Raw genomic sequence first — 24,578 nt, 5'->3', positions numbered from 1 at the left:
AACTGATAGCACAGTCTTGGCTCATGGTTTTCCAACCTGACCATGCATCACAATGACCTGGAAGGTTTTCTGGGCTCCATCCCCAGTTTCTTGATACTCATTCACCTAGAGCATTGGAGCAAAAGGAAACAGATCATCTGTTTTCAATTCTCTGGCAAAAGGCCTAACTGCCTTTGCTCATCACAGTAGGTGGGACAGACATTGAATGTCTGTACGTGTTGCACCTGTACTTAATTAAGACTTGGTTGAGTTAGAATAACTTAGATTGTCAAAAAAGGTATTTTGCCATGATAAATTTTCCTTTATATGAAGTTGCTGAAGTGGTCAGCTTCTATCAACAAGAAAATATTTTAGAAAACTTAATTTTGCAAAAGATTTTCTTGAAGATAAATAAGCATCAAGCACACTATTTCAACTGAATTAATCTAGTTCTTTTTCTTTATTTGTAAGACTATCTCTTTTAAAAGAACCATGGAGGGAGGAAATGCATCTCCTGCAGTGATCTATAACCTAATGAGAATCATTAAATTTCTCTGACATATCGGATCTTCAAATTAGTTGCCTGAACTTTCATTGAGCCAAGAGACAAAGGAAAAACCAGTGGAATTGAATCCTGTTATAGTAAAATTGAATGGATAGCTTAAATATTTTGTTATGTGGGAATTGTAGTGTCTTAGTTGCTATTTAAGGAACAAAGGAGTGCGACTTGGAAATAATTATTTGTGGGTATGCATATGTGAAAATATTGCACAGTCTTTATTATGAGAGTGAATGGTACCTGTTTGTAAAAAGTTTCTGATAACTGGGCGTTGGGTACACTATCAGTCCACAGCTCTCACATCAAGGTCAGTGTGATTGCAAAGAGTCCTGCTATTCTCCAATAACTGGCTCCTGTACTTACCCGTATTCTCTCAGGGTTCTTGCGAATAAGCAATTCCAGAACAGCAGAGACGGATACGAAGAAGACCAGGAGCCTCCTTGCAATATCTAACAATGATAGCATCAGTCTCCATGTGGCATGGCAGGAGCCAGGGCAGCTACAGGAATGTGAACCCCCTTGTCCAGAGCACTGCTGAAATGCCCCCTGTTTGCAGCCTCAAAGGCCCCTGCCTGCTGCTTCTCAGCCTTCCAGCCACTGGTCAGGTGTCTGTCCCGTAGATCAGGCTTGGACACTGGGGACTCCTGGGAATGTGATGTTTTCATGGACACAGGCAGGAATCCCACACAGTGTTTACCACAGCTTATTGTTTCTTTGCCCAGGACACCTGAATAATCATTAGTGAACCCATTAATGATTACTCATCCACTTGCATCCCACTGCTCTTCCTTGGAAGTGGGGGTCCCTGGAGACCAGTGCATCGACAGACTTTGCTTCCTGCTCAGCCATCACCTTCACTCCTACTCTCAGGCATCACAGAAATACATATGACTTCATTAATTCTTCCCAAACATTAAATAACTGATACTCCTTTGTTTGCTGTATTCTTAGTTATTTTTAACATGTGACAAATACCTCTAACAAAATATACTGCCTTGACCATTTTCAAGTGTGGAATTCTGCGTGTTAAGGACATTCTCTCTGAGAGTGGAAGGTGACTTGATAGAAGAGCTTGGAGAACTTCTCTGTCAGAAGCAGTCCCTGCAGGTGAGCACAAGAATCAAGACTAGGAGCAGCCCATACAGTAGCCCAGAGCAGCCCTGGTTACAGTACATACGAGCATATGTGTGGGTCAGATCTGGGGCAGGCCAGGCTGGGTCAGTTCACAACACTCACTGGCAGATGTGAGAACTAGCATAGGGTGCAAGACAGGCTGAGTTGGGCTGCAACATCAACCAGTTCACATTAGGGCCAGGACTGGGGGCTGTCCAGGCTGGGCTAGGCTATAGCACCCACCAACATGAGATGGGACTGGGGGCATACTGGGCCGAGCTAGGTTGTAGCACTTGCTGGTAAATGCCAAAACGAGGCAGTCCATGGTGGTGTGGGCCACAGTACCCACCAGCACACATGAGACAGGGGTTGGCGGGGAGCAAGTCTAGTAGGAAGATTATGAGAACTCTCCTGCTGGACCACTGATCCTGTTGGTGAACATGAGACTGAGAGTGTGGGCAGACCAGCTGAGTGCAGCTATAAAACCCATGGACTCCATGTGAGCTGAGTTGAGGAGAGAGCCAGGCTGGGCTAAGTGATTGTATCCCCTTATGGATACCCAGAACAGAGCAAATGCAGGCTGGTCGGGCTTTGCCACAGCATCGGCTGGCAAATGCTGGGACTGGGGCAAGTCCTGCCAGGTTAGACCACAAAACTACCTAAAGAGTATGAATCTGGATTGGGGAGTAGATCCAGCAGGGAGATTGTGGACATCCCTCTAATGCACTTCGGTCCCACTGGTGAGCATGGGAACCAGGTCTTGGGGGTTAACCTGTCTGGGCAGACAGTGGCATCCACCAATGTAAGTCTGGGCTTGATAGTGGGGTTGCTCAGGCTGAGCTAGACTCCAATGCCCATTGATGTGGATGAGAGCTGATTGTGATGCCAGACAGACTGAATCAATCTGCTGCACACACTGGCATGTGTAGGAACCAGGGCTGGTGGCAGGCCTGGTGGGGGTTCCTGGGAGTCGCTGTGACTAGGCTATAATTCCTGCAATCCAACTTGTCTTTCTCGCTTCCCATCCTTCACATTCTGTGCTTCCTCTGGCTGATTCACATGGAGTGAGAGCAACCCCAGGCCCAAGGCTGACTCTCAGTGACTGACACACACAGATGGTGGCTACACAGAAGCACAGCTTCTGCTGCCACTGCATAGCCTTAATGTTCACCTCTTTTTGGTGGCCAGGCAAGCTCAGCATTTGAACTTGATGCTTCCTTTACAAAACTACAAATTATTTCTTGAATCCTCATTTTACTCAATTCCTCCTATACCCTGCCCAGATTCCCTCCCTGTACTGAATTGCTTGTCCCATTATACATGTGCTTCTGCCTTCTGAGCAAATCCTGATGGAGTCAAAATGTCACATAAAACCAGAGAAAGCCATTTCCAAGAGATAAGTGACTAAGAAACAGGCACCCATTCCAGAAAGCCAATAAATCACTTTGTTAACTAATGCTGATGATAACTGGTATTTACTGAGCACGAGGCATTACAAGCCGGATACTCTTCCTCACAAAAACCCGAGATAGATATGCTTGTTCTATTTTACAAATGAAAAAGTACAGAACCATACCAAAGCTGAAATGCACATTTATTTTTTTAAAGCGACTGACTTATTTGAAAGGAAGAATGACATGGGGTAAAAGTGGGGAGGAAAAAAGAGGAAAGAAGGAAAGAAGAAAGGAAGGGAGGAAGGGAGGGATGAAGAGCAGGCATCTTCTATCCTACAACAACTTGGGCTGTATCAGACTGAAGCCAAGGACCAGAAAACCGTTCTAGGCCTCCATTCATGGACGGCAGAAATCAAATTACTTGAGTCATCACCCATTGCTTTCCAAGGTACATTAGAATTGCAGGAGGGAGAGTCAATGTGGAATTCCAATATGGGATGTGGGTAGAGTAGGTTGTGACAACCCACTGTGTTACAATGTCTGTCCCTGAAATGCATATTCTTAACAACGCTCTCCACCTAAAGTGCCTCTTTACCTGTCATATTAAAATGATTGATTTACTCACAAGATTGTTCAAAGTCAACTACAACTTTTTAAGATCTTCATTGTGAAACATAATTTCTGCTCGTTGGAAGGCTTATGATAAATGTTTGCTGAAGAAAAGGATAAATTAAAGAAATTGGGGCCGGCATTTTGCCAAGGGGCTAAGCCATTGGTTAGGCTCATGTCTCCTATTGGAGTGCCTGTGTTTGATTCCCTGCTCTGGCTCCTGACTCTAACTTCCTGGTCATGTACACCCTGGGAGGCAGAGGTGATGGCACAAGAACTCGGGTCTTTGCCTCGCACATGGCAGAAAATGAAGTTCTAGGCTTCAACTTCAGCCCTGCCCAGTTCTGGCCATCACGGGCATTTGCATAACATAGAAGCATGACTCTCTCTCTCTCTCCCTCTCTCTCTCTCTCCTGCTTCACATTTTTTTAAGGCAGAGACTGAGGAAAGTGTTTAGAGGGCTAGCCAACATTGTTCTTCCTCTTTAAGAATGACAGTCTTGAAACAAATGTTTGTTCACATTTCCAGGATGTGATGCTCAGCAATAGAAGATTTTAAAAAGACTAGAAAATGGGACTGGCACAATGGCTCAATGGCTAAATCCTTTCCTTGCATGCACCGAGACCCCAATGGGTGCTGGTTCATGTACCAGCTGCTCTGCTTCCCATCCAGCTCCCTGCTTGTGGCCTGGGAGGGCAGTCAAGGATGGTCCAAAGCCTTGGACGCTGCACCCGTGTGGTAGACCTGGAAGAAACTCCTGACTTCTGGCTTTGGATCGGGTCAATTCTAGTCATTGTGGCCATTTGGGGAGTGAATCAGCTGAAAGAAGGTCTTCATTTCTCTTTCTCTCTGTATATCTGCCTTTCCAATAAGAATAAATAACTATTAAAAAGAAAAAAAAAAGACTATGAAGTGAACTTACACTAGGAATGATGGTGATAGCAAAGAAAGAAAAAAAGTTTAATTTCTTCACGATTTCATGTTGCATCAGGTTGAGAGGGTGGCAAGAGCAAGCAATCCTTTCACAGAAAAAGCATGTTAGTCATTTAACCATGGCATTGATTTTTTTTTTTTAATTAAAAAGTTCATACATCTACTCAGCAGTAGGGGGAGTAAGATGCAGAGAAATCTAACATTTCAGAACAAATGCAAAGTAAAAGGCAAGGCATTGTCTGAGTCATTGGGGATGACAAAAGCCTGAGCAGGTGCAGGGCAGTCTGAAAATGCCATGCTCGTATATTTCAAATATATGATTCTTTCAGATATAGGATTCTCCTTACTTCAGAATGATTTTGGAAAGCTCACTGGAGCCCAATATTCTAGCACTGTGTTGGGAAGATTGGCCAATGATCAATATAGGCGTTCAATGAGGATAAAACAGGATCAACTATTTTAGCTGCTAATTAGGGTCAACTAAATTAACTTTGAATTTAGCAGTGGCAAAATTCCAGACTGTTCTGTAGTTTTTTTTACGTGACTTAGGCCCACTCTTAAGTCCTTTGAGGTGGTCTAAGGAAAATCAAAACTGAAGGGAAACCTTGATTAATGACAACATTTACATGAACTTCCCTAGGAATAACACTTGTGTGATAAGAGAACATTTACACTGCTGTAGCCATACCACTTCCAGGTATTCCAAAGGCTTGAGCCATCCTGCGTTAATTTCCCAGGACCTAAGCAGGGAGCTGAACTGGAAGTGTTGTCATCAGGACAGGAACCTGACCCATAGGGGATGCTAGCACCTGGGGCTGATACAGGCCACCCTGCCAGCCTCATCTCTAACTTACAACAAATGTCTAAGAAACAAAAGTTTTGTGTATTCAAACTGAATAGTTTGCGTAATAAACTACTCCTGTTTTAATTACAGAAATTCAACGTGGAATCAATTTCAAAGCCTATAAAATGGATAGTTGTTTGTTTCACTTTATCTGCAAGTCTTTTTCTTGTCTTAAGTCTGCAAAGCAAGATCTTAAGTTCCAAAATACTCAGGTCTTTACTTAGGTTCGTAGTATACTGTGAAAATAGGAATCATTTGCAATGAAAATCAAAATAAAATGTAGAAGCTTACTATTGAACTAGTTATTCAATGAATTTTATGCATCTTCTTTGTATTAGTAAATATGTAATCGGTTTAACCCCAAGCCTGGTCTAAGAGACATTTAGAAATCATGTCATGGAGATTGTTGGGTTTTCTTAAGGTTAAGGTTCATGTCCTAAGCATCCTTGCACACAAGGCTTATGAGTCTTCTTAGCTATTCTAAGCAAAGGCTTCTCTACCATTGGGTGACATTCTCACAGTTATTTTGTACACAAAATCAAAACAAAACAGCGACTTGCAAAAGTGGCTTGCTTTACATTTTCCATATTTATTCTTTGATGCACATAGGTGTATGCACCAAACAATGGCAATCCTCTGTTGTTTCATTCACTTTGGAGCTTTCACAACTCACGAATCCAGGTCTCCTCCCACTCATGCATCTGTCATCAATGCTAATTTCTGTTTAGCTTCATTCTCAACTCTGTAATTCCAAACAAAGATACAGGAGCCAATATCATCAGTTTTAAACATTAAGGCAAAAATGTTCTGGATTTTAACAGATGCTATGGCTCCACTTTCTGTATACTCTATCTCTAAGATAATAAAGTCTTCTGAATCTTAAGATGCCATGGCTGGATTATTCATTCTGAAACCCTTTCATCCATAAATCAAATGTACTAGCACGTACAGGGCAAAGAGCAGGCATCCACGGTAGAGACCCCTGTTGCTGTTGAAGTTGATCTTTAGGGAAGCCTGGGGCAGCCTGTGGCACTTCTGGGATCGTAGCATTTCCAAGGGATAGATAGGGTTGTGCCTTCAGCTCTCAATGCAGGGTTGGAATCCAAACCAGCCTCTTAGAACAAGAATTTATAATTTGTTTCCAAATGTCTGTGGGTGCATGGCTAAGTAATTATACATCTCAACCATTGTATAAACCGGTTCCATTAACATTCTCCAGGCATGTCACATTTGTACAATCACTAAATAATTTTCTAAAATTATATTGCCTTAGAAGTTGCCACACAGCAGCTTGGCCTATTTTCATTCATGATCCAAATCATGCCTAAAACAAGAGTTTTTTCTTTTAATTTCACTTTATTTTGTTAATTTTGGTATGATTTGTTACCTCCATTGAGGATGACTCATCCTTATAGGCTAGCCAGAGGCTCTATGCACTGCATTTACAAGTGTTATGCTTCATTTCCATTGGCTTAATCAAAGCTGGGATTTTTTTCAGCCACAGCATTCATTTATTTCATGATAAAATTCATCTTAGAAAACCTTTAACCATCCTATCTCTGATTTAGTTAGAATATACTATACAAATAAAAGACATTTCTGCAGACCAAGCAAATGGAACCAAAAGATTGAGAAAACTCCCAGCATGCATCTTAATTGTGTGTTGGGTGTATAGATGAAGAAAACAGTCAATTAATTGCCTATTTAAGAAGACAGAAATATACTGGGGCACAAAAAAATTACTGTAGTGTACTTAGATTATGTTTCAGTCTTCTCAAAGCCTATTGGTAAATGTATTGAGTTTTTCTACTGTTATGTTCTCAAGCAAGACTAATAAATTAAGAAATGTCCAAAGGCATAAAACTGAAATAAAATTAGGAATACAAATGGAAGAAACAGTGCAATCAAATGAACAAGCAAGCACTCAAGTTGTATTTAGTGCTCCAAACACACTAATCTATGTGGTTACATAAGCAGAAGGATTAGCTCTTAGGTTGCTAATCTTTTGAATTTTCTTATTTTTTGTCAAGAATCTTATTCATTTTCTGACATCATTCATCGTGCATTTTATCTGCTAGAATTTCCAAATTATAAACCTCTTACCTAAAGAAGGCATTTTTATGAAAGATTTATTAATGGCTTTGACCAGAATATCCCAATTGATAATGTCTGCTGAATTTTATTACTAGAGAAAATGTTTCCAGTTTTATGGATTAGAAAAAAAGGACATATTTTATATTCATACTTTCAATATGTGTATAAACTAAAGAGATTTTTGAGGAAATAAATTACATTGTTGAAGAAATAATTATGTAGGAATTCAAACAAAACAATACTGGTTTTTACTTCAAGAGACTATTTGTGTTGAACACCATATAGATGAATAAACATATGCTTTCTTCTGCCTATATCTTTTGTTCACAGCTCTTTGATTAAACAATATCATGCCAATTTTGTTTTCTGTGAGTATCCTGAAATGACTGTTTAGAAACCAAAAGGCATAGTCTTTCGCTGTCAATTCACAAAGAATATTCATTTAAAATAGGGTATCCGGGTCTTAACTCATCTTTCCTTTTGCTGTGAACACATAGGTGATGAAAAGTCAGAATGAAATGTATGCTATTAACAAAGATGAATTAGTCTGACTTGCTCCGACGCGAATGGTGTTGCAAATTGAGGGAGAAATCTGCAGAAATACATTAGTCATCGTGTCTGTGTTCTGAAAATGACCCAGCCTGATCCAACAGCCATGAACGTGTCCTGCCCCAGTCTTCCCAGTGCCTGGATGAAGCCAGTATGATCCTCACTGCTGGGAGTCGCCCAGACAGTGGTGCCAGTGACACGTTCTCTTCCCAGCTTCCCTCGTTATATACTCATTTAGAAAAATGATTTCCAGAATTTTAAAATGTAAATTAGAGGGCAATTTTCAAGCAATATGTAGTTCAACAACAAGCATCTGTGCTCACTAAAAACAGCGTTTGTTCAATAAAAAACGGGTTTGTCGGAGCCAGTGTGGTGGCCGTTGCCTGTGATGCAGCATCCTGTGTGGGAGAACAGAAAGAAGCTCCTGACTTTGGTGTGGACCTGCCCTGCCCTGGCCAGTTGTGGCCATCTGGGAAGTGAACTAGAAGATAGAAGAGTCTCTTTCTCTTTCCATTTTTCTCTTTCACTTGCTCTTGCTCTCTTTCAAATAAATAAATCTTATTTTTAAAATGGCTAGTCTCATTTACTGATACTCATGTTTCTTAATTCATTTCTGCTATTAGAGTTTTTTTTTTTAATATTTATTTTGGGCGTGGCACGGTAGTCTGGCGGCTAAAGTCCCTGCTTCCCATACAGAGGAGTAGAGACAGAAAGGAGGATCTTCCATCCAAATGACTGACTTCCCAAGCAGCCCAAACAGCCAGAGCTGTGCCTATCCAAAGCCAAGAGCCAGGAGTCTCTTCTGGGTCTCCCACGTGGGTGCAGGGTCCCAAGGCTTTGGGCTGTCCTTGACTGCTTTCCCAGGCCACAAGCAGGGAGCTGGATGGATAGGAAGCAGGGCCACTGGGATTAGAATTGGTCCCCAGATGGGATCTCAGTGCATACAAGATGAAGACTTCAGCCACTAGGCTAATGCACAAGTCCTGAGTTCAGTTATTAATAGGGAATAATTAAACTGTAATGATGGGAAAATATGAGTATGTTAATGCTGAAATGACTATAAACTTATTATGAAATGTGCTTCTAATAAAAATTGACATAATTGTACCTATTAAAGTTATTTGTTTGCTTTTTGAACTTTCCAAACACCTCACCCTCCCAGTCTTGCCGCGGTGCTGGGGGAAGTCAAGCTGCCTTCTGAAGCCACGTTTTGCCTTTCCAGTGTCTCACCCGGATGCTCCCGGCTCACACTCCTTTAGCATCTTTTTTGTGACTATCTGACATTTTCTTCTTTTCTCAGACTCAGCTATATGGCCCATGTCATAATTCTCTTGGATCACTTACCTCAATTAAAATTAGTATCCCATAAACAATCCTGCAAGATCTTGTGGCCAAAAATGGCATCTTACATTTTTATCATTTCCAGTGTCTACCTGATTCATGATTGGCAGGTTATAGTGTATCTTGAACTGATCTCCAAATAATTGATGTGTTTTATCAGAAGGGCAGTGGCTTGGGCCACAGGTGCTTTCTCTTACAGGTGAAATTATGTTCTTTCAGTTTATAGCTGTAGAAAATGAAATGATAAGGCCATTATCCTCGTGATACAAAGCAGTTATTTCGAGCCCCGGCTTCCTTCAATCAAATTAACTCTAGTAACTGGGGTTTCTTGATTTTCAAAGTGTAGACATAAAGATACTTGAACTTCTCATCTTAAAAGCAGTTCGTAAATTTGACTCTAGATTTCTTTTTGATTACTAAATATTTTTTACATTTAGCATTTTCTAGTATCAGCTGGATTCATTTGAATAACATAAGAGCATGTTAGATTTCATAAGCAATGAAAAAGACACAAATCAATGTGCATCTAAAAACATGAGACACACTGAAATGTGTCTTATGAAGAAAAACTATGCGTGGATTTCCCAATTTTTTGCACCAAAATAAACTCATAATTTTTTTACCACTTTCCACAATGTTTTGGAGATCTTTGATATTTCCTATAGAATAAAGGTTTTAAATTTTTTTCCTTTTAAAACTCTTGTCTCTGTGCCAAAGGATGCGGAGACAAGGAACTGTGTGCTCTTTCATGAAACAAAATCTTTTGTAACGACTCCAGCCTTCTCCCAGTCTGTTGTGTCGCAGGCTTCTCTGTCACTCTTGAGCCTCCAGAGGACTTGGTTGAACTTGGGCACACTGTGGGAAGCACCGGGTAAGAACCAGGCACACGTTTAGTGCTATTCCAGAGAGCAAGCACTCTTATCCTGCTGAGCTCATCATGCATGGTCATACCATATGCTGGAATTGCTGAAGCCTGTCTCTGGGAGAAAGTGAATTCCCAGCCCAGGCATGGCCAACACAGCCCAGATGGAATCAACATTTACTTGTCCAGGATTTTCCTGACATCACGTGGAATAACTCAACAGATGGCTCCCAGAACATGAGTGGCGCATCTGGTCTTTCAAGAGTAGCAGGTAGAAGAAGCATGGCATAAACTGGAATCCCCAACTTGTGGTGGGTGACAGAAAAACATACCGCTTTCATATCCATTTAAAGAAACTCATTCCGTTTTAAAAGGAAAAGCTCAAAAGATGATTTCCCTGTAAAGAGAAAAAGTGTCTCAGGATGCTTATCAGAGTTCACCATTCAAAAAAAGATACTTTGTGGAATTCTCATCCAACAATTTTCAGTCTCTCTTGAAAAAAAATGCAAATAGAGTCTGGAACAAATTTAAGTAAATATCAATCCTGTGCAGGGAAATTCCAGTCTTACAAATTGTAACCATCAATACAAGGGGTGGTCTAAAATTTTGTGGAAAATGTGTTTCATAAAAAATAGATTTTAAAATATTTCTTGTACTAAAGCAAGTTAGTTTGTAAATCCATGCTTTCATAAACTTCTTGAATTCCTCTTATAGTAAGTTCCTATTTACATATTGCAAGGCTGTAAGATGTATTTTTATAGATTAAAAAATACTACCCTAGTCAAGATACAAATTCATATAATTAGTTTGTTACAAATTTTATGTGGTTGAGTCCATCTTTAGATTCTGTAGCTCAAAAAATAAAATCTCCAACTGCATGTCTAACAGAAATTTCAAATGACTAATGATAAGATTAGCACAGAAAAAAATCATTTTTTTGTCTAAATAATATAAATAACTCAATAAGACACCTGAATTTCACCTTAGGACTTTTTGACAGCAAGGGCTGGGACCAAAGGAGATTGCATGGCCTTTCTGATGTGACCAACCTCAGTTAGCAGAAGTGGAATGTTCATGGCCAAATAAGGCCTAGTGAGGCAGCCGGGGTGCGCATGGAGTGTTCCATAATATTATAACTATGGCACCACGAGGACTCTGCATCCTTCACACATCTGCCTTCTTTCAGGGGCTATGGCAGCCCTCATTTTTGTAAGATCTCTTTTTAATTTCTGATATACCTAAATTGCAAAGATTTTTTCATTACACTAAGTTCGTGACTATTCCTAACAACTGAATAATAAATTTGGCCTAGTCATCACTCTTCCATAGTTTTCCTTTAATAATAGTAAAGTTTATTAAATATTGTATATGCCAGGAACTGTTCTAAGTCCTGTAAGTATGCTCGCTTATCTAGTCCTCATTGCAATGAGTGGTTCTATGAGTCAGACATCCTTTATTGGTTCCATCAGACAGACATGGAAAGCCAGCCTCAAATCACACTTGGAGTCACCGTGCAATATTGTCTTACATGTTAGATTTTTTTAGACCTGAAATTATTCTACTAACAAAAAAGGACAGCTGCATGAAATAATTCTGCTTAGGGATGAATTCTACTTTAAGTAAAGCCAACAAAACTTTTGTTAGCATCCTTTACATGCCAAGGCTGTTATAAGCCTAGTAGGTACCTTGTTATTTCCATTGGAATAGGAAGTTGAGACAAGAGAATGGGTGTTTGCATAAGGTCACTTGGCTAGGACCCTATAAAAATGAAGGAAAAATTGTCAGTTGTTGCAAATATTGGGACATTCTAGTTCTGCCTTCTTGTCTGTAAACAAATCTTTGTCACTCTAAGCGATCTTACTTACAAATGAAGGTGAGACCAAGTCATGATCCATATGGATCCATGATCCATGAGGCCCCAATGACTGGCTAGAATTAAGGATACAAAGTTACAAGAAATCGTGTATGCAAAAGATCAACACTAACTCTAGCTTTTGACCTAACTGTACCTTCCAGCACATCTCGGCCTATCTCCAGCAGTGGGTCTGGAAAAGAAACCTAGTGGGAAGCTAAGGAGACAGATGATATTTCCACAGCCTACAGAAATGTCAGTTTCAGCTAACATCTGCCAACAAGCCCATATATTCTCAAAACTGAGTAAACCCTGACTCCGCTGCTTGCCAGCTATGGAGTCCAGGGCAAGCGTTTGCTCAACACTCCCCGCTCTGTGTCTTTCTGGGAAGACAGTCTTTCTGTAACAGAGTTGCTGAAAGGATTAGTTGAGATAATCTAAAACTTGTGGAGCAGCACATGACCTACAATAAAAAGTTAATCTGGGTAACTGTAGCTGAAGATTTCTACTCCTCTGAGAGCTGAGACTGAGAAGTATTAAGACCTTCGATGCACAGAATTCTCTCTGAAGTCCCAGGAAATCTCAAGTTCCTCTCAGGATTTGGAAAACTAAACTCATCATTTTCATGTTCCAGGAAGGCAGTCTGGTTACATCTGCACCCTGGGTGAGATAGCTATGACTTGTACGAAACTAAGTTTACTGAGGTTATTTCATTCCAGAAGGTCTGGGTGTCTGAGACCAAAATGAGCTAGATGTTTTGTTTCCCCACTGAATTAATGCAAAGAAGCCGTCAATAGCTAGTCAAGCAAAATTTTCTAAGGTTTATCTGGGATAAAAATTCTACCTTCTACCTCTCTTGAAGTCAGAAGTAGTGCTTTGTTATTTGCTGATTGTCCTCTGCTGCCTTTTCTGAGAATCACTTGGTCCTCTTAAACAAGTAGCTAGCTTTCTCAGTGTATACTTGGGAGCATAGGAAAGGCAATGGAAGGGAAAACTTAGGGACATTTGACAGTTTCTTGGAAATGACATTGGACAATTAAAAATGTACTACCACCTGGAGGGCTCATGACTCCTGCTTCCCACACTTACATGTGAAGACTTGTTGTCACCATATAGAAGAGCCTCATACAAGAATCCGCAGCTTTGACACGAGTAATTAGCTGAAAGCAGATGCAACCTGGAAATAGACTAGACCCCCAGTTGATTTGTTACCAAGTAGAATAGTTTATGAAATACCCTCACTCTTTGCTAAGTAGAATGTGTGCATATATGACTATAAACTAGGCGAAACCAATACTCTGAATTGAAGTAAGGCTTTTAAAGCTGAAGGGGATCATAGAGATTATATTATTCACCAGAGGCCCAGACGGATTAAGTGATTTGTCTAAGGTTGTGCAGATAATGAGTGGCTATCCCAGATTTCAGCTGAGGCTTGCTGGAACCAAAGTTGGGGGGAGACCTCCTTTTCTTCAGCATGGCTCTGGCAGATCACTTAGGGTAACTGCCACTCAGGGAATTCAGCCTCTGGGCCATCCACTCGGCCAGGCTCTGCACAGTTCAGTACCCTCCACCCTGCTTGGCGCATATCACATCTCTAGTAGGAGTGTCTAGTACCATATTTTTTGGGGGGAAAAAAGCATGCATGGATTTCCAGAGGGGTTTGCACCAAAGTAAACTTCTATTTTAGTTCCGTTTTTTTTTTTTTTTTTATGGACTTACTGAAGTACATCCAGTTTACACAACAGATGGCTAACACCTGTAGCAGGTTTGTGGCTTGTGGCAGGTGGAAGGCTACATCTCAGCTAGTGGGGTCCAATCTCTGGTCTGAGTCTGCACTCCTTCCACAGAACCAACTGCTTCTCCCACAGGGACCAACACGTCCACCACTCTCCAACGCTCCTCTACAAGCTGTATTTTAACCTCCTGCAGTGCAGTTTTGGCTGCCTTTCACTGAGGAATCTATATGGCCAAAAGAAAACAGAACCATTTCCAAGAGGCTCAGCTCGCACTCAGCGGAAGAAACCTCAGCATTGTAACTCCGTCCACCCTTACTGCAAATCTGCCGCTGACCTCTGATCATATGAGGCACAAATGATCTACCAAATGATCAGAACATCACCTTTGTGCCTTTATTAGCCATGGAATTGGAGCTATGAATTTAGAATCAAAGAGTGAAATCCGAGAGGATGGGAAGAGAGCATTAAGCCCAGTGATTCAAGTAAATGAATACTCCAAGGTATAGTAGCAGCGGTACAGAGAACAACTATTGATCTGATGCTGCTTTCTATCTGAAAGAGAAATTCCCTAACACTAAATACTTCCCTGTGTCCTACGTCAAAACACGCCGGAAATTGAGCAGTGATGGTGCTGAACACGCTGGAAAGACAGCTACCGTCACACTCACAGCGGCAGCGTCACAGCAAAATATTTCTGATCCACCAGATGAACTGTGAATTGCTGACTGTGTTTTAGAAGCACTCGTTCCAAGGCAAAATGAGGCAATATTGTGTTTAACCGTTTGTTTGGAAACTTCCTTTATTAAAAAAAAAAGATTTTAAATATTAATGCTATTTTCAATACAGGTGTGATAATACTCGTTAAAGCATGGTGTACCTGATATTTATTGTGAATTTAGGAAAGTAACAGTCCATCTGGCTCCTGGCCCCCTCAGCCGCTACAGCATACCCTGTTGCCAAATGCAAAACATTCTTTTTAAAACTAAGGAGGCCTTTGGACATTTGCATGAGCAGAGAGAAGGGGGCTGGGGCAAGGAAAGTGCTCTTTCCAGATTACTCATGCTTTTGGCTTTGACATCGTTTAGTAAGAACAATTCTAAGAGGACCGAGACAAACTCTTGCACTCCCGCAAAGGGAGGGAAAAAAAAGCTTGTCATTCACAAGCAGCTATGGACAAAACCCGCGGCAGAGGACAGGAGTCAGGGAGATAAGGGATCAAAATAATGATAGTAATAATAAGTTGGCGTAAAGTGCACAGTAACTGTCAAAAAATATATCATTTTCATCCTAAGAAAATTAAGGGAATTTAATCTAGATTTTTAACTAGATTGCTGACCTTTTAATACATTTGGTTTTCATGGAACATAAAATCACCATCGGACATAAAAAGACTAGTTTGCTTTGTCTTTTAAAAAATTGCTCGGAGTTATCTACAGGAATTTGTGAACGCAACTCAAGGATAACATTCAGCAGCTCTTTGGATATTGAATGGATTCCTCGGATCAGTCCACAAAGGAAGCAGGGAACTAGCAGCGCACTGCCTCGAGTGGGCATCGCTCGCCTCGCTGCTTTCCACTCTAAACGCCAGTGCTTTCCACCTCGTCTTCCACCTCCAAGGCATGAGAGCGGGAGATCAGGAAGAGTTTCTCCCGGTTTGTAAACTGCTTCTGCACCTGCTGCGATGGCTCGGCCACGGGCGGCTCTTGGCTGGGACCCTCCGGGGTGCCCTGCTCCGCAGCCGTGGTGGTGACCGCGCAGTCCTGCTTTTCACTGGTTACTAAGTCCACCACGGACTCCAAGGAGGTGCCGGTCTCCCACAGCGGGGTGTAGCCCTTATTGCTGCTGGATGGGTCATCTGATTGTGAGCTCTGCGAGTCCCGCCTTGCAGGGGGCAAGTCCTCCCGCCGCAGCGAGGATGGGGATGTGGTGGCTGGGCCTGGGAGGCTGGAGTCTGGGTCGGCGCCGCGCGGGGAGGGCGGGGGCTCCGGCGACGGCGGTGCCCGGTAGTCCGGGAGCCCGCTGGTGCTGCGGCGCCGCAGGGGCGCGTACCTGCCGGTCCTGGGCAAGCGCCTGCCCTGCCCTCTGGCGGTGCGCGCTGCTGCCGCGCCCTCAGCCTCCTCCTGCTCTCCGTGCACCCAGCGCGCGCCGCCCTCCGCGCCACGGAGGTCGCTCAAACTCAAGTCAAGCTCGCCCCGCGGGATTTCTCGGGAACCGCGTTCCCCGGGCGGCATCGGCCAACTGCAGCTCGCGCCCTCCGTATCCCCATCCCTATTGTGGTCCCCTTGCAAGGGCACCAGCGCGAAGGCGCTCAGCGAGGAGCCCACGATGGAACTGGTGGTACTCTGGCGCCCCCAGCTCTCGGGTGGGCTGCATCGCGCCGGGCTGCTGCTGCGGCTGGCGGCGGCCCGGCGCTGGCCGGCCACGCTGGAGCGCTCGCGGTATATGCTGTACACCGCCTCGGCCAGGCTCGGGGGCTCCCGCGAGCTACGAGGGGATGAAGCCAGGTCGGGAGGAGACGCTGAGCCTCTGGCCCCGCCGCTGCCGCCGCCGCTCCCGCACAGCGCCGCGGGGTGGGGCCAGGAGCCCCTGCTCAGCATCGCAGCCGCCCCGAAGGCGTCCCCAGCACCTGTACAGCTCCCGGGTTTCAGCTCCAGGCCCCGCGACTGCACGTAACTGAGGAAGCCGTTGAGCGGCGGAGCCCCGGAGGGCGCCGCTGCGGGGGCGGTCGAGGAGGAGGCAGCAGCTGCTGCTGCGGCGGCGGCTGCGGCCAAGTCCTTGGCGCGCAGGCTGTGCACATCGATGACGGTGGAGTAGAGGTCCCTCAGGTTGATGATCTTGGTCTTTTTGTCCCGGTTCTCGTGGAGCACGGCGTTGGCGCAAATGAAGAGGAATATACCGATGCCCATGATGAGGGGTCCAAAGACCTTGAGCTTGTCCGAGTGCAGGTAACCGGAGAAGATGCGGAAGAAGAACCCTGCGGACTTGGAAGAAGAAGGTGATGGGGCTGCCGATCGCGCTGGAGGCGTGGACCGGGGTGCACCCACGGAACTGGAGTTGACTTCGCCTGAAATCCCTGGGTGGACGCTCCCAGGCCGCTCTTGGCCGCTGTTGCTGCTGTTGGCCATGGCCTGGACTTGGTGGCCGGTGCCCGCGAGTGGTAGCTGCTTATTACCTTCTTTACTGGCCCCATTGGCCTTAGGCCAGTAGCCCACCACTGCCATGGCTATGCCCACCAGCAGCACCAGGATCCCGCAGAGGGCAATGAGACCAGAGATGGAGCAGAGTTTGAGCTTGCCTTTCACCACCACCACGTCATTCTTGCGGCGCTTCTTGGCTTTCCTCTTGCGCTTGGGGACCTGGCTTGGGGGGCGCAGGGGATCCTGCTTTCTGGCCGAAATCCTCAGGAGGCCACCAGTGGCGATCATGGCGGACAGGTGTAGAGTGTAGCGCTAGCCCTGGGGCGCAGACTTCTGCAGGGTGGGGGGACGCCAGCTGCCCACTAACTGTTCCTCTGCCGCCTCTTTCTGCTGTAAAACAAACAAGGCAGTCAGAGGGTGTGAGCTGGGCTGCAGCAACATCCCACGCTCTGCCCTTGCCCCACTATGTGCGCAGCCCCACCTCAGGGCGTTCCCTCAGGAACTCAAGTGCGTAGAGACCAGGGGCGTCAGTGACCAAATGACCATCTGGCGGAAAGATGCTCTACCCCCTTGTCATCCCTGCACCCACATACTTCATAGGTGATGTCCATGCCAAGCCCTGCTGGCTGGCAACCAGGGGAGTTTCCATCACTACCAAAAACACAACCAATCAAGGCAGTGGTTGAGGATGCGCTGGCAAGAGCCTGTGTTTTTATCCTGCTGGAAAGGCCAAACCTCCCACAGAGATGCTCACCACAAGGTCGTGGGGGGGGTGGGAATTTCCAGTCCCTAAAGTGAATAATTTGTTCATGTGCAGTCCAAAGTTACCGAAACATCCAGGCGAGTTCCTAGTTCATGTCGCTGGGTGACAATGAAAGGTTATAGACCAGCAAGCACATGGCTTGTTTATTCCACATAACCAAAAGGCACTTCATTGCTGGGGAAGTCCCAGAATGCTAACCAGTATTCTGACAGCAACTCCCTTCACCAAGTGGTCTGCTGTCAGTTCTGGTTGCCCCAGCTAACAGTAAGCAGAGCCCTCTCTCCACCTTCTCCTCTGCACTCGGCAACATCTGGACAGCTTCTTGGGGTGGAATATTTAGTTTTAGGTAACTGCTTATGTAACTGAGCTCTTGCCTCTGGCCTCCGTCTCCCTTGGAGGAGCTCCCTTTAAGAGAGATTGCCTCAGGGGCTGTGAGACGTCCCCCTAGACTCTCTGAGAGAAAGACCTTGTTTCAAACAAGGAGAAATTGCAGGGTTTAAAAACATAATGAAAAAAAAAAAAACCTCTGCCATGATAGCTTTCTGACCCTTTATTAGCGTGCAAACAGCACCCTTTAGCATCTCAGTATTCAAATGAGTAAGCAATTAACTAGGTAAGACAGTGCACTTTCTAATGATAGCATTTCCGCAAGTGAAAGCAGTGAAAGCTGTCTTCCTCATCCTTCTCTCTGAGGTCACGTTTAGGAGGGGAAGGGGGGCCACAAGCTAGGGCTGGTCCTCAGGAAGTTTGTTTATCTGTTTGCAGTAACACCTTGGCAGGAAAATTCCCTGGTGGATATTCCTGGCTATGTGGCAGCTTCTGAAAATCTCAATCCAGCTGGGTTCTTGGAGTGAAGCATTTTTTTTTTAATTCCATTTGTTGTGTTCTCTCCTATAATAGAGATGCTAAAATTAAGGGCCTTGTATAAAGCTGAATTTGAAGATACCACTCACAAGCCTCTTGGTATTTTATCCTTTCTGAGATAATGTATTTTTTTTAGAATAAATTACTCTTGGAAAATATGAGCTCGCTGGGGTGGAATTTTGCTTTCTGTTGTCACTTGGGTAAAAAGCTTGAACCCTGGAGTCCTTCCCTGACTCCAGAACACGCCAGCTCTGCTCTGTGGGTTTGCAAGCAAATGATCATGAGCCCTTTGCACATCAACAGCTCCTCAGAACTTAGTTGCGCTTTGGAGGAAAGAGAAACTCGGTCAGGAGACAGATTTCATTGATAAACTTAAAAATTTTGTCTAAAGAGCTGCACCTGTAGGTACAGGTTGCTTTAAAATAGTGATAACCCAAAAGATTTTAATGTCTACCCACTAGCTTCTAAAAATCAGCAGAGTTATGGTGAGGCTGCTGTCTTAGCTGATCTCTGGACTCCAGCATCATTCATGATCTAGATAGCCATCATTATCTTCGCAAGCCTTGAAGGACCAGACATCTTGAGAACAAACCCAGACTCCCACCGACTGTGAGCCTGTTTGAGGGGGCGGGGAGGGACCAGACAAGGTGCATGGGGATGCCTGTTTGTCTCCTCAGCAAGGCAGCTTGGGCTGGGGTGGTAGGTCAGGAAGGTAAAGATGCATTTCAGCAATCGTGCACAGAAAATCTTTAGAATTAGCCCAGTTGCCAGTCATTCGTTCCCCACTCCTTTCTAAATGAAAGCAGAACTCCTTCCGATGGTATCACCATCTGCCACCAGATGCTGACCAGAGGGTCAGCTGCTCACAAGGGTCCTTCTTAGAGGGCTTTCCCGGAGACCCTAGCAAGAAAACAAACTTGGCAGCAGAGGGCGGCTACCCTCGCAATTTGCTGCCTGGAGCCGAACCTCCTGCCGCTAAGGAATGGAGGATGGGGAAGTAAAGAAGGGGTGTCTAAAAATACAACCGCTTCCAAGAGAGACATTCAAGTTCTTAGCTCAGGGTGGATGAAGCCCCGCGCGGGGAGGGCTGTGATTCCATGTCCTGCTGCGCCCGGCGTGGAACCCCGGCCCTCGGAACCCCGGGGTCCCTCCTGGGCTGGCAAGCAGAGCAGCAAAACCCTGGCCCCGTCTTTTTGGGTCTGCTTATTCAGGCTGGAGTCACATGAGTGCAGCAGCTCCAAGTCCGCCTTTGGAACCCAGACAGGCAGGAGCAAAGTGAGACCGAACATGGACTCGCTTTGTGCGGGGCAGCGTGTCCCGGGTAGCCCGCCCGGGCAAAAGCTTTCCAGGACCCCCAGCCCGGTGGCCAGTGGCTGGCGAGCCGGGAGAGCTGGGGAGGGTCGGCCAGGGAGCAAGCCCCGGCAGATTTGCTCAAAATGGCAGCAGTCTAAGCAAACAATCTCACTTACCCAGGGAGCGCGGGGAAGCTCGCGGCTGGCCAGCTGGCGCTCGGGCGACACAAAGGAACCATGGAGAAACTTTTTCAGCCCGAGCCGACGGCTGAGCGCGGGGACGGCTGTTCGGGCTCAGTGCGAGCGCGGCTCAGCAGCCCCGCGGGGGCGATCGCCCGCCCCGGGCTCGCAGCCCCCTCCGGCGCAGTGGCGGGAGCCATTTCCAAGAGTTTCCAAGAAGTGTCAGGTCCTCCGCATCCCGCATCCTGCTTCGGAGCCCTCCTCTCCCGCGCTGCTCCTCCTACTCCTGCGCCCCGTGCTCCTCCCCGTGTCGCTCTCGGGCAGGCGCCTGGGCCGAGCGGTCCTTGGTCCTCGAGCCTCTGTTGTGTGGCTGCGGCGCGCTGGGCTCCACCGGGTGGAGTTGAGCCCGCGGCGGCGGCGGCGGCTAGGGGCGGCCGGACTGGCGCCGTTGCTAAGAGACCGGAGCCATGACACAGGGATATTGCGGCAGGTTGGCAGTCGGTACTGGCCCGGCGCGCCGGCCCGTGCGTCCCCACCCCCACTCGTCTCGCCCTTACCCCCTCCAGTCCCGACCTCACCCCCTCCGCCGGTCTTCGGGTCGCCCCCACAACCCTGGTCTCCTCCCGCGCCCGCCCGCCCCTTCGGAAGCGCGGCGCCGTGGAGTGGGATGGGTGGCGCTAGCTGGTGCACTGGAGGTCCCCTCCGGTGCGCCCCAGGACAGCCGCCTGCACTCGCAGGCAGCTCGGTGCCTTCTGAACCAACTACCTGTCTGAGCTGTGAGTGGAGGGGTGCAAGAAAAAAGGCTTGGCCCTACCAGATGGGGTCCCCAGGGAGTCCAGAGGAGTCCGGGATGCCCATCCACCAAGCCCTCCCGTCCCTCTTCCTTGGCTGCCACTGCTGGTCTGCGCGCCCCAACCTCGGCTTTGCCCCTTTCCCGCTCGGGAGTTTGCAGTGTGGACGCCCGGCGAACACAGTGAGTTGTCCCCCGGCGAACTCCCTCGGGCCCCCGGCGTAGGGGGGTCACCCCCGCGGGGCTGGGCGCACCGTGGGACGCGTGGGAAGCCTCCCAGGCTACCAAGCTTCTGCAAAGCAAGGTTTTGTGCGCGCTCCAGCGGGACCGCAGCGACTCCCCCCGGGGCATGGGCGGCTGGGGCTTCTCTGAGGTTACACGGGGCTTCTGGGCTCTTCTTGCTTGGCGCTGTCATTGGCCAGCGCACAGGAAAACTATCATTCTCCAGGAATCAGGTTAGCATTGGGGGGGGGGGGGTGGAGGTGGGGGTAGGGAGGATATCCAAACTCCCTACGTCATTTAAAACAGGGAGAAGGGAAGAACGAAAGAGGCATGCTGTTTCCTAGCTCATCCCCTCTGTCTCTACTGCAAAGTCAAAGTCAAAAAAAAAAAAAAAAAAAGACAGGCCAATGAGAATTGCAAAGTGGAATTTCCCCATGGAGTATTGAGAAAGTAAGAAAGATTACAATTATCCATTGAAATGAGGCAGCCAAGATTCAGGAAGAGAGAGCAGACGAGCAAGTGGCATCTGCGATCCAGAAAGAAATATTTGGAGGGAAGGATGTTGGGCATCCCGAGTTTTGCTGCGTAGGGGTCCACAAAGCCCAGAACGGAGAGCTTTGTTGCCCACGCTGTGATTATAGGATTGCTCCCAAGCTACGCAGCATTCCCTTGTGTTGAAGCCCTGAGCATACACTTTTCAAATTAAGAATGAAAGACGCAGGTTTAGTAGTTTGAAGTGGGGAAGTGGGAGAGGATAGGGGAGGGGATGCAATTTCTAGAAGACAGTGGTGCACCTGTCTGTTTGGAGGCGGCTATGGCACTCCAGCCAAGTGACCTTGCCTGTGTTACGTTTGGAGTGTTCAGAGCCTCCCTCTTTCCACCTGCTTCAATTCAGAACATTAAGAAGCCCTAACAAAGGGACGTTTGATGTCCCACATTGAATTCTTTCCTTGCGAAGATGTCACTGCAAAGGAGAAATAGCTCGACTGGTTCTAGTTGTTTTTGACAGCAACTTTGGCTCCAGACTTCCCGATTTGTCGACTCCTGATAATAATCTGGTGTTTTGCACAGAGGCTGGGCCTGCGGCTTCATTTCACTGCACAACTGGCTGCCAGGGGCCATCGGTGGCAGTTCCCATCCTGTCTTCTGGGCTGTATAAACAAAAATCACATTGCAGAACTTCATTAGGATTTTAGGTGGATTAAGCCTGTAATAGTTTCACATTGCTGCATAAATTATAGCCATCATTTGCACATTTAAAACTAATTTTAGGGATTTGGAGAAGAAAAGAATGTTTTCAAGACCCACTGGGCCTTGGGACGTAACTGGCATGTTCTTATGTTGATGACTGCCAGGAAATTTATGGTTTTTTATTCAGAGACTTCCTCCCAAACTGAGCTCTTGGCTGCAACTTTGTGCTGTTCCATTTAACCTGAGTGTTATCACGTTCAGTCATTTTCTTTGTTTTCAGCTCAGGGTATCAGAGGAAATCAAACAGATCACCTCTGTTTCTGGGGGAGTCCTTCATACCCTCTGTAATTGAGGATCAACATCCATTCCCAGGTTGGGCTTTTGTTCGTGTTTGTTTTGTTTTGTTTAAGTCAGGTGTGATTTGTGCAGGAACAGCCATTCTCTTGACCCTCCTGGAGTTCCTGTTTCTAATTTCACTGGCCATTTCTGTTCAGATGATCTGTGAGATTAGCAACGAGTACTCTCACCCTGCTGAAGACCCGAGGGCTGAGGCTGCTCAGTCCTAATAATTCATGGTGTCTCCAGAGCTCAGAGCGAGGCATGACATGTGGGATGTATAGCAGCAAGGAGAGAGATGGGGGCTGGATTAAACTCTGACCCATAACCTTGCACTTTTTTTCCCCAAAGCCTCCTGATACCATATATCCATAATTTAGTCACAACTCATTCACTGCCCCTGATTGTTTCATCCACCTGCCCTGGCTGCAGGACCAGGCGGCTTAAGACCAGACCATGGTCTGTGCTGGCCCACTCACACCCCCTTGTGTCCAAGAGTGTGCTGCCCACGCAGTGGACGCCTCATTGTGGAGAGGCTTCAGCATGTAGAAACAGGTGCTGTGGGGCTTGGAGCCAGTGAGTCCCCTCCTGTGTCACTTTAGTTAAGGAACTGAATTACTGCCCGCCTCAGTTTCCTCACATGGAATGGGGGAATGTCTCTGATGCCCATCTCACAGCAACAGGTTTAGCATGTGGAAAACACTCGTAAAACTTAGCTGTGACCTTAGCCCTCACATCTCACAGCTGATACCATCCTCCTCTATTTGGTTTGTACTCCCTGGGACCCTCGAGGACCTCTCTGTACTTCATCTCTTGGAACTAGGACTACGGGGTCATCTGCTATGAATGACGTGCTGCCTTCCCCAGGACATGGGCTGTGTCCTCACCAGGGCTGAGCACAGCTTCTCTATTGCTTTTTTGCCCATGTTGTAGCAAACCAGGCTTGTCACTCAGGTCCCTCTGGAGTTAAGTTTGCAAAACTGGATATTCTCTAGACCGGAAGTTGAAGCCCTTTGCAGGAATGTCTCTCCTGTCTTTGTATAACATCACTACCTATGAAGAAAGAAACCTGAATGGCTGGAAGTAAAGTAATTGGTCGCTCACTCTTCCTCATTGTTCCTGGTTTATCCTTTTCATATCTCTGCCAATAGAAACCAGAAGGACAGAGAGGCCTGGCAAAATAAGACAAATAAGCCAAGCACACAACTGGAATTTGTAGATTTAACAAACGGAGAGTCTGTACAGGGTGTACTTCCAGCAGAACCTATTTCTTGTTTTCTTGATAGTCAGATTTAACGGAGCATCTTGTGTTTTCTCTGCCACCCCTCTGCAATGTACTGGTAGCCTCACACTGTTTTCAAGGCACCTGCAAAGGACAGAAGCACATGGAAGTAAAACTTCCATGGGTTTCTCTGGGAACAGAAGAGGCAGAAGTAGAGAACACCTAGCCAGGCCCAGGGAGAACAGCAGAACCACAAAACCTGAGAGTGGTGTTTCCCCAGCTGGAAGTTATGCGGTTTATGCTGCTAGTCCCTCCCTGCGGAACATTGCTGAACTTCTGTTTCCAGTCCCTGGGGTCCCACACACGGGCATCTAAAGAGCGAGAACTCAGCCTCACTTGAAAAGCTCCAGCTTCGAAGCTAAGGATAAACTCAGGTTATTGTCAAGGTCATGCCGAAGCCCATGCCTGCTGTTTCTAGGAAGTATCACAGAAGTCCACACCGGGATGTTTCCACCAAGGAGCAGGAGGGGAAGAAGCGCTGCGGAGTCCAAGAGCCCTCGCCAGGAGGCATCAGAGTGGGTCTTAACCCTCCATTCCAGATAAATGGCCAGTGACAATGACAGCCTTCATCTCTGCCTTCAACCCCATTCACTCTTAATAATCCAAACAGCCAAACTCTCAATTGGAGACCTACCAGGGGGTGTTTTATAAGTAGG

The 24,578-nt window shown here is 46.2% G+C and overlaps 1 protein-coding gene across 1 annotated transcript; it reads right to left on the bottom strand.

The window, feature by feature from the left end:
• Window positions 1-15,442: 15,442 nt before the first annotated feature.
• Window positions 15,443-17,290, bottom strand: TMEM200C (transmembrane protein 200C). Its single transcript, XM_040970541.1, has one exon. The coding sequence runs from the start codon at window positions 17,288-17,290 to the stop codon at window positions 15,443-15,445; it is 1,848 nt and encodes a 615-aa protein (XP_040826475.1).
• Between the last annotated feature and the right edge of the window lie 7,288 nt (window positions 17,291-24,578).

This window comes from Ochotona curzoniae, unplaced genomic scaffold (genome assembly GCF_017591425.1).
Source record: "Ochotona curzoniae isolate NIBS_2020 unplaced genomic scaffold, NIBS_Ocur_1.0 scaffold_4812, whole genome shotgun sequence".
Taxonomy (NCBI): Eukaryota; Metazoa; Chordata; class Mammalia; order Lagomorpha; family Ochotonidae; genus Ochotona; species Ochotona curzoniae.
The sequence above is the reverse complement of the archived record's forward strand: the minus strand, read 5'-3'. Positions and strand labels throughout refer to the sequence as shown.

Excerpts from the sequence above, each read along its gene's own strand:
- TMEM200C (XM_040970541.1), bottom strand. The coding sequence starts at position 17,290 with ATGATCGCCACTGGTGGCCTCCTGAGGATTTCGGCCAGAAAGCAGGAT.